Source organism: Piliocolobus tephrosceles, chromosome 21 (assembly GCF_002776525.5).
Source record: "Piliocolobus tephrosceles isolate RC106 chromosome 21, ASM277652v3, whole genome shotgun sequence".
Classification (NCBI taxonomy): Eukaryota; Metazoa; Chordata; class Mammalia; order Primates; family Cercopithecidae; genus Piliocolobus; species Piliocolobus tephrosceles.
Genome location: NC_045454.1, coordinates 30027748 through 30038621, shown reverse-complemented (window position 1 = coordinate 30038621; position 10874 = coordinate 30027748). Strand labels below are relative to the sequence as shown.

The window sequence follows — 10874 nt, the reverse complement described above, 5'->3', positions numbered from 1 at the left end:
TGTAGGGCTTCTCTCCAGTATGAATCATCTTATGTGTAGTAAGGTGTGAGGACTGGTTAAAGGCTTTACCACATTCTTCACATTTGTAGGCTCTCTCTCGAGTATGACTTCTCTTACGTCTGCTGAGGTGTGAGGGCTGGTGGAAAGCTTTGCCACGTTCCTTATATTCATTGAGTTTCTCTCTAGTATGAATTCTTTTATGTGTAGTAAGGGTTGAGGATTGGGTAAAAGCCTTGCCACATTCTTCACATTTGTAGGGCTTCTCTCCCGTATGAATTATCTTATGTCTGGCAAGGTGTGAGAGCCGGTCAAAGGCTTTACCACATTCTTCACATTTGTAGGCTTTCTCTCCAGTATGAATTCTCTTATGTCTGCTGAGGTGTGAGGGCTGGTGGAAAGCTTTGCCACATTCCTCACATTCATTGAGTTTTTCTCTAGTATGAATTATCTTATGTGTAGTAAGGGTTGAGGACCAATTAAAGGCTTTGCCACATTCTTCACATTTGTAGGGCTTCTCTCCAGTATGAATTATCTTATGTCTGGTAAGGTGTGAGCGCTGGTTAAAGGCTTTACCACATTCTTCACATTTGTAGGCTTTCTCTCCAGTATGAATTATCTTATGTCTGCTGAGGTGTGAGGGCTGGTTGAAAGCTTTGCCACATTCCTCATATTCATTGAGTTTCTCTCTAGTATGAATTATCTTATGTGTAGTAAGGGTTGAGGACTGATTAAAGGCTATGCCACATTCTTCACGTTTGTAGGGATTCTCTCCAGTATGAATTATTTTATGTGTTGTAATGTGTGACGACAGGTTAAAGGCTTCGCTACATTCTTGACATTTGTAGAGTTTCTCTGTAGTGTAAATTACCTTATGTGTAGTAAGGTTTGTGAACTGGTTACATGCTTTGCCACATTGTTCACATTTGTACGGTTTCTCTCCACTATGAATTCTTTTATGTTTAGTAAAGATTAAGGATCCATTAAAGGCTTTTCCACAGTCTTCACATTTGTAGAAATTTACTCTAGTACAAGTTATTTTATGTTGAGTTAGGTTTGAAAACATGCAAAATGATTTGCCAAATTCTTTACATTTAAAAGGTTTTGTGCTGGTGTGTCTTATCTCATGTCCATTTAAATTTGAAAATTCATTATGAAAGATTTTCATATATTCATCACAATGAAATAGTTTGCTCTGGGTAGCTGGCAAACATTGGTTAAGTCCATTGTAACCTCCTTTTTGAAACTTGCACTCATCCACACTTTTACCACATTTTCTTAACTGTAAATTCTCATGTTCACATTTTCCATATCTTCTCAGTGTCACTTTTTGGAAAGAATCTTTTATGTTCTGCTCTGGTGAAAAGTCTTGGGCAAAATGAGAACAAGTAACTGAAAGAAATAAAAATAACAAATGACTTCACTTGCTAGACTCTAAATATACGTTACAAATCCAACCTATACCATTATACAAATTACATAAGCAAGATGGCATAGCAAAATACCAAAGGCCCTAATTTCTTCTTTTTTTTTTTTCTGAGATGGAGTCTCAATCTGTCACTTGGGTTGGTCTGCAGCAGCGTGATCTCAGCTCACTGCAAACTCTGCCTCCCAGATTCAAGCAATTCTCTTGCCTCAGCCTCCTGAGTAGCTAGGATTACAGGCATGCACCACCATGCCCAGCTAATTTTTGTATTTTTAGTAGAAATGGGGTTTCACCATGTTGGCCAGGCTGGTCTCAAATTCCTGACAACCTCAGCCTCCCAAAATGCTGGGATTACAGGCATGAGCCACCGTGCCCAACCCAAAGGCCTTAATTTCTTAATAGAAATATAAATGTAACAAAAACACATTGACCAAAATACATTTGTGGAAAATTTATAAATTAGTTAAGCGTGTGAGCAGAATGCAAAGAGCCACATAGAAAGAAAAGTCTGTTACATTTACCCAACACAGATCTTTCTGCTCCCCAGTATAACATAATACCTTTAAAATTGCCAACTTCAATTATTTTGCATATAGACGTATACCTGAGAGCGGATAATTTATAAAGAAAAAAGGTTGGCAGGATGCAGTTGCTTATGCCTGTAATCACAGCACTTTGGGAGGCCAAGACAGGCGAATCAACTGAGGTCAGGAGTTTGAGACCAGCCTGACCAACATGGTGAAACCCTGTCTCTACTAAAAATACAAAATTAGCCAGGCATGGTGGTGCATGCCTGTAATCCCAGCTACTCGGGAGGCTGAGGCAGGAGAATCACTTGAACCAGTGAGGTAGAGGTTGCAGTGAGCCAAGATTGTGCCACTGCAGTCCAGCCTAGGTGACAGAGTGAGACTATGTCTCAAAAAAAAAAAGAAAAAAAAAAAAAAAAAAAAAAGAAAGGAGAGAAAAAAAGAAAAAAGGTTATCTGGCACACACTTTGGCAGATTGTACAAGAAGTGTGTGCCAGCATCGGCTTCTGGTGAGGGTTTCACAAAGCTTACAATCATGGTGAAATGCAAAGAGTAACTGAACATTGATTACCAAGAGGGTGATGTCAAGCCATTCATGAGAAACTTGCCCCCATGACCCAAACACCAGGTTCTGCATCCAACACTGAGGACTGCATTGCAGCATAATATTTGGGGAATGTGAACATTTAGGTTATATCATAGACCAACAAGGCTTGACAGACATGTAAAAAACTTTCCAGTTAAAAGCAAGAAAACACACAATATTCTTATTTGCATCTGGTGTATTCTGTTAGGATACACAACAAGTCTTATTAAATTTAAGAATACCAGGTGGGTGCTGTGGCTCATGCCTTTAATTTCAACACTTTGGGAGACCCTACAAATAATCAATAAATTAGCCAGGCATGGTAGTGTATCTCTGTAGTCCCAGCTACTCAGGAGGCTGAGGTGAAAGGAGCACTTGAGCCCCGAAGGTTGAGGCTGCAGTAACTGCACTCCAGTCTAGGTAACAGAAAGAGATCCTGTCTCAAAACAACAACAACAACAAATAAATGTAAGAAAATAAAAATTATACACTGAATGTTTTCTGACTAAAATGGAATGAAACTGGAAATTGAGAGCACAAGTAAAACTGGCACATCCAAATATATATGAAAATAACATATACTCTTCAACATAGTTTTACTCAAGGGTCAAAAAATTTAATTTTTCAAAGATGTCTGTACAACTTACAGTAATGAATACATTCAATATAATTTCTATAAAAATCCCCAAAGCACAATTTTTATAAGAATATTGTTTAAAATTTTTAAATTTGATTATAAACTACAGCCAAACACTCATGAAAAAGAACAAGGAGGTGTTACATATCTAGATTTTAAAATATATTAATAGCTACAAATTCAAGGTGGTACTGACACAAAGACAGATAAACAGATGAAAAAACAGAATAGAGAGCCCAGAAATACACTCTTCGGTATATGATTAAATAATCTTTTACAATGTTGCCATGAGCACACAATAGAGAAAAGACAATCTCTTCAAAAAATCATGTTGAAAACTGGACACCAACACTGATAAAACTGGATTCTTTCTTTGTATCATATACAAAAAATATTTTAAATAAAATACTTAAACATATAAAAATTACTAACAAATCTCTTAGGGGGGGCCGGGCGCGGTGGCTCAAGCCTGTAATCCCAGCACTTTGGGAGGCCGAGACAGGCGGATCACGAGGTCAGGAGTTCGAGACCATCCTGGCTAACACGGTGAAACCCCGTCTCTACTAAAAAATACAAAAAACTAGCCGGGCGAGGTGGCTGGCGCCTGTAGTCCCAGCTACTCGGGAGGCTGAGGCAGGAGAATGGCGTAAACCCGGGAGGCGGAGCTTGCAGTGAGCTGAGATCTGGCCACTGCACTCCAGCCCGAGGGACAGAGCGAGACTCCGTCTCAAAAAAAAAAACAAAAAACAAAAAACAAATCTCTTAGGAAAAAAAGAGAAATGACGTGATGTTGGTCTTGGCACCATTTTTTTTTGATATGACATTAAATGCATGAACAGCAAAGAAAAAAGTTACTACACTACACTTTAAAATTTCCACACATCAAAAAAACACTAGAGTGACAATACCTTGTAGAAAATAAGCAAAAATATTTGCAAATTATATGTGATAAGAGTTAACTGTAGGGAGCTAAAGACCCAAGGGTCATGACCAACTCAGCATTCCACTGAAGGCTATATGATCAAACAGCAAACTGTTTATCACGAGTGCAGGATGTAGGCAAATTCACATCTGTGCCTGCCACCAGAAGGTTTGCTGAGGGCAGTCACTCCCTGGTGCCGTGCCGTGCTCCTTGAGGTTATCTACTGGAATATCTGGAGACTACTGTTCAAAGAATGCAGTTGTGCAAGCCTGCCCTAGGTGACTGACAACCACCCCCTTCTCCCTTCTCCCTATCTCTTTTACTCAATAAATACAAAGGGCTATAGAAGTTCAGGGCCCTTGTTCACTAGAAGCAAGGAGCCCCCTGACCCCTTCTTCCAAATATACTCTTGTTTTTGTCTTTATTCCCGCATTCATCTTCCTTTGTTCAGTCAAGCAAGGTCCATGGCAGTTAATACTGAGAAAATATAAACAAGTCTTAAATGGACTAATAATTGAAATTAGTTTTCATAAAAAAAAATACAAAAATGGGAAAAAGCATTTGAAAGGACATAGGAAATTACATTTGTACAGAAATGCATAAAAATCACATGAAAAAATCAACTCAAACCAATTAGAATGGCCACTATCAATTTTTTAAAAACATTAAAACTGTTGATGAACTGAAAACCCGTTACTGTTGGTGTAAAACAAGGATGCAGCCACTGTTTTTAAATGTTATAAATGTTACTCAAATAATTCAAAATGGAATTATTAAATACAATTCAATTTGTAAATTGATATGCAAACTCTGCAATCTAGGACCTAGAAGGCATATCTGAACACTGATGTTTACTGTAGCCGTATTCACAAAACCCAAAAGACTTGAAGCAACCCTTTCTTGACTTATAAATACATCAAAAAAATAACATATAAGTACAATGGAATATTATTCAGCCTTAAAAAAAATATTGACACACTTTAAGACAAACTTTGAAAATATTATGTCACCTGAAATAAGCCAATAACAAAATGATGGATACTATATGATCTCATTTATAGGAGATATCTTAAGTAGTTACACTCATAAAAACAGAAAGTAGAAGGATATTTGTCAAGGGCTGGAGAAAGGGTAAAATGTTCAGCTGTTACTTAACGGATATTGAGTTTTAGTTTTACTTTTTTCTTTCCTTTTTTTTTTTTTTTGAGACGGAGTCTGGCTCTGTCACCCAGGCTGGAGTGGTGCAGTGGCCGGATCTCAGCTCACTGCAAGCTCCACCTTCCAGGTTTACGCCATTCTCCTGCCTCAGCCTCCGGAGTAGCTGGGACTACAGGTGCCCGCCACCTCGCCCGGCTAGTTTTTGGTATTTTTTAGTAGAGACAGGGTTTCACCGTGTTAGCCAGGATGGTCTCGATCTCCTGACCTCGTGATCCGCCCACCTCGGCCTCCCAAAGTGCTGGGATTACAGGCTTGAGCCACCGCGCCCGGTGAGTTTTAGTTTTACAAGATGTAAAATTTTTAGAAGTCTTTTGCATAACAATGTGAATATACTTAACATGCCTGATATGTACAGCTTTTTTTTGAGACAGGGTCTCATTCTGTCACGCAAAGCAGACAGAGTGCAGTGGCACAATTATGGCTAAGTGTAGCCTCAAATTCCCAGACTCAAGTAATCTTCCTCCCTCAGTCTTTCAAAGAGCTGGGACCACAGTTGCACACAACCATGCCTGGGTTAAAAAAAAAAAAAAAAAAAACTGTAGAGAGGGAATCTCTACATGTTGCCCAGGCTGGTCTCAAACTTTTGGGATCAAGCAATCCTCCTGCCTTAACATCCCCAAATTCTGGGATTACACATGTAAGCCACAACCATGCCTGGCCCTGAAATGTACGCTTCAACAGACTTAAGACGGTAAATTTTATGTTATGTCTTTTTACAATTAATTTTTCTCAAAACAAATCTGAAAAAACACAGAATCATAAATCTTTTCATAAATTATCTTCAAATCACAAAAGTGTTTCTCTCACACAGAGCAAATATATATTCATCATTAAACACATGGTGAAAATAAAACTATTTCCATGACTACTCAATTAGACAAGATAAAACAACCACTGAAAATTAAGAAAAAAAAAAGTCGGGGGGGGGGGGGGGGGGGGGGGGGCAGTGGGCCAGACACAGTGGCTCATGCCAGTAATCTCAGCACTTTGGGAGACCGAGGTGAGCAGATCACCTGAGGTTGGAAGTTTGAGATCAGCCTGGCCAATATATGAAACCCCATCTCTACTAAAAATACAAAAATTGGCCGGGCGCGGTGGCTCAAGCCTGTAATCCCAGCACTTTGGGAGGCCGAGACGGGCGGATCACGAGGTCAGGAGATCGAGACCATCCTGGCTAACCCGGTGAAACCCCGTCTCTACTAAAAAATACAAAAAACTAGCCGGGCGAGGTGGCGGGCACCTGTAGTCCCAGCTACTCCGGAGGCTGAGGCAGGAGAATGGCGTAAACCTGGGAGGCGGAGCTTGCAGTGAGCTGAGATCCGGCCACTGCACTCCAGCCCAGGAGACAGAGCCAGACTCCATCTCAAAAAAAAATAACAACAAACATACAAAAATTATCTGGGTGTGGTGACATGCGCCTGTAATCCCAGTTACTTGGGTGGCTGAAATTGGAGAATTGCTTGAACCTGGGAGGCAAAGGTTGCAGTTAGCCGAGATCATGCCATTGCACTCCAGCCTGGGAGACAGAGTAAGACTCCATCTCAAAAAAAAAAGAAAGAAAAAGAAAAAAAAAATCAACTAAGAAAGAATATATACAAGATAAGTCATAACCAAAATTGCGGTTATATTTATAGATAAACACACAAATATATATATTGCCATTGTGATAGACATGTGGCTGATGTATCTCTTAAGTAAATCCCACATTGACTTAAAATGTACAAACAGAATTGCAAATTGTCTGAAATTATAATACATATGTAAAATTAAAAAGCACAAGAAACTAATATTAAGAAACCTACACTAAAAAAAATACTAGTATGAACCAGAAAACAATAATGAGAGAAATGTTTACTCAAAATATGATTTGCAGCCAGGTGTGGTGGCTCACGCCTGTAATCCCAGCACTTAGGGAGACTGAGGTGGACAAATCACCTGAGGTCAGAAGTAGGAGACCAGCCTGGCCAACATGGGGAAACCCCATCTCTACCAAAAATATGAAAATCAGCCAGGCCTCGTGGAATGTGCCTGTAGTCCCAGATACTCCGGAGGCTCAAGTGGTAGGATCCCTTGAACATGGGAGGCAGAGGTTGCATTGAGCTGAAATCACTCCACTGCACTTCAGCCTAGGCAACAGATTGAGACTGCATCTCCAAAAAAAAAAAAAAAAAAAAAAAGACCAGGCGCAGTGGCTCACACCTGTAATCCCAGCACTTTGGGAGGCTGAGGTAGGTGGATCATCTGAGGTTGGGGGTTCAAGACCAGCCTGACTAAAATGGAGAAACTCCGTCTCTACTGAAAAAAAAGTACAAAATCAGCCAGGCATGGTGACATATGCCTGTAATCCCAGCTACTAGGGAGGCTGAGGCAGGAGAATTGCTTGAACCTGGCAGGTGGAGGTTGCAGTGAGCCGAGACTGCGCCATTGCACTCCAGCCTGTGTAATAAGAGCAAAACTCCACTTCAAAAAAAAAAAAAAGATAGATGTGGTTTGCAATACTGATGCACCATTAAAAATTTCTCTAAATAGGCTGGGTGCGGTGGCTCACACATGCAATCCCAGCACTTTGGGTGGCTGAGATGGGTGGATCACCTGAGGTTGGGAGTTCAAGACCAGCCTGACCAACATGGTGAAACGCCGTCTCTACGAAAAATACAAAATTAGCCAGCCAGTTTGGCACATGGATGCAACCCTAGCTACTCCGGAGTCTGAGGCAGGAGAATCGCTTCAACCTGGGAGGCAGAATCTGCAGTGACCCTAGACTGCGCCATTTTACTCTAGCCTGAAGACAGAGTAAGATTCTGTCTCAAAAAAAAAAAAAAAAAATTCTATTCTCTAAATCACTATAATATGTGACTGTGTACTCACAGAAGGCAGGTATTTTGAATAACTGGCATGTGCTCCACGGCAGTAAAATTTCAAAGAAAATGAAGTGCAATCATAAACAGAAGATTCTAATGAAAAAATTTTAATAAATAAGCATTTAAAAGAAACTAATGAGAAACTTTTAATAAATAAGCATTTAAAACAAACTAGAGACAATTTTTTTTTTTTTTGAGACAGAGTCTTGCTGTCACCCAGGCTGGAGTGCAGTGGCACAGTCTCCGCTTACTGCAACCTCCGCCTCCCGGGTTCATGCCATTCTCTTGCCTCAGCCTCCTGAGTAGCCGGGACTACAGGCACCTGCCACCATGCCTGGCTAATTTTTTTTTCTGTATTTTTTGTAGAGACGGGGTTTCACCATGTGAGCCTGGATGGTCTCTTTCTCCTGACCTTGTGATCTGCCCACTTCGGCCTCCCAAAGTGCTGGCATTACAGACGTGAGCCACCGCACCCGGTCTGAGGTTGGAAAATTGCTTCAGGCCAGGATTTCAAAACCAGCCTGGGTTATGTAGCAAGACTCAATCTCCAAATTAAGTGCCTTTAGGAGAGCTTTGAGGCTCACGGAGGGAGCTGTGAAACTGCTAATGCCCAATTCTGAGGAGTGCTCCTTTTCAGAAGGCAGGTGGCAAACTACAGAACTCCTGTTTTTCAGTATAGACCAGGAAATGGCCTACCCAAGTTGGTCTTCTGATAATTCTTAAGTTACCCTGTAATCATCTCATACTTTTCCCAGCCACAGTCTGTAAGAGGTCACACCCTTTCAGAGGCCTTGAGAAAGATACCCACTTATAGCCATGCAGCAGGCCTGCAGACCTTGGCCTTTACTGTGGTCCCTGAAGCATTCAATGACTCAGTTTCAGATACCTGAGCCACAGTTCACAGCCAGTTCTGTCTATGTTGAAACCCACTCAGTGACCTGGAAAAATCCTCTCTGATACACAGTGAATGCCATACTCATCCACATTCTTAAATAAGGTTTACCATATACAGACCTGACTGCAGAAACCTGCCCTAGTGTCTGCCCTACAGGTCAAAGTCTTGAGAGAAATTCAGTCTGTCCAAAAAATAAAATGTGAATTACAACTACCCAAACCCCTTGTAAGAAGCTAACTGAAGGTAGACCCCAGTGCAGACCCAGCAGCCTTGTGACCAAGCTACATCCCCTTTCCACTACAAACCCAGAGGGCATCTCATTACCCTAGGGGCCCAATAAAAGATCTTTACCTTCTGAAAACAGGTTATAAAAACTTGAAGAGGTGTTTGCTTTTTCAAGTTTAAAGACACTAATACAAAACTGCATTTTGCCTATTGTCAATGCTTCTATTTTAACAAAGAACATTAAGTATGTGGCAAAAGAATTAGTCAAAAAAATGAAAAAGAGCCATTGAAACTGAAGACAAGGGCCGGGCATGGTGGCTCATGCCTGTAATCCCAGCACTTTGGGAGGCCGAGGCGGGTGGATCACAAGGTCAGGAGTTCGAGACTAGCCTGGTCAACATACGGAAACCCATCTATACTAAAAATACAAAAATTAGCCAGGCATGGTGGCGCGTGCCTGTAGTCCCAGCTATTTGGGAGGCTGAGGCAGGATAATTGCTTGAACCTGGGAGGCAGAGGTTGCTGTGAGCCGAGATTGCGCCACTGTACTCCAGCCTGGGCAACAGAGTGAGACTCTGTCTCAAAAAAGAAACAAAAAAAAAATCCTATTTACGACAGCATTAAAATAAATTTCTGAGAAGAAATGTAATCAAAGAGGTAGAAAATCTTTACAATGAAAGATATATCAATGAAAGAAATGAGAAAAGACACAAATAAATTTAGAAATATTTCATGTCTATAGATTGAAAGAATAAATACTGTTAAAGTACCATGTTGGCCAGGCGCGGTGGCTCATGCCTGTAATCCCAGCACTTTGGGAGGCTGAGGCAGGCAGATCAGGAGGTCAAGAGATGGAGACCATCCTGGCCAACATAGTGAAACTGTTTCTTAGTATACTAAAACAAAAAATAGCTGGGCGTGGTGGTGAGCTCCTGTAGTTCTAGCTACTTGGGGGGCTGAGGCAGGATAATAGCTTGAACCTGGAAGGGAGAGGTTTCAGTGAGCCAAGATTGTGCCACTGCACTCCAGCCTGGCGAAAGAGCGAGATTTCGTCTCAAAATAAAAAGTGCCATGTTAATGGCACTTAGATCTATAGATTCAAATGGCACTTGATCTATAGATCCAATAAACTCCCTATCAAAATTCCAGTGGCGTTTTACAGTAATGAAAAATACAAGTCTAAAATTTACATATTAAACTACAATAAACTTTGAATAGTGAAAGCACTCTTGAGAAAATAAAAACAAGGCCGGGCGCAGTGGCTCAAGCCTGTAATCCCAGCACTTTGGGAGGCCGAGACGGGCGGATCGCGAGGTCGGGAGATCGAGACCATCCTGGCTAACACGGTGAAACCCCGTCTCTAGTAAAAATACAAAAAACTAGCCGGGCAAGGTGGCGGGCACCTGTAGTCCCAGCTACTCGGGTGGCTGAGGCAGGAGAATGGCGTGAACCCGGGAGGCGGAGCTTGCAGTGAGCTGAGATCCGGCCACTCAGCCTGGGCGACAGAGCAAGACTCCGTCTCAAAAAAAAAAAAAGCCGGGCGCGGTGGCTCAAGCCTGTAATCCCAGCACTTTGGGAGG

General features: G+C 41.4%; 1 protein-coding gene across 1 annotated transcript in view; it reads right to left on the bottom strand.

Annotated features, from left to right (window-relative positions):
• The window catches only part of LOC111529535 (zinc finger protein 681-like), a 17500-nt gene that overhangs the window by 1085 nt on the left and 5541 nt on the right, over nucleotides 1-10874 (bottom strand). The window contains exon 4 of the mRNA XM_026448861.1: nucleotides 1-1389. This exon is cut by the window's left edge and continues 1085 nt beyond it. Coding sequence (XP_026304646.1) covers nucleotides 1-1389 — 1389 coding nt within the window. The remainder of the gene's footprint in view (nucleotides 1390-10874) is intronic.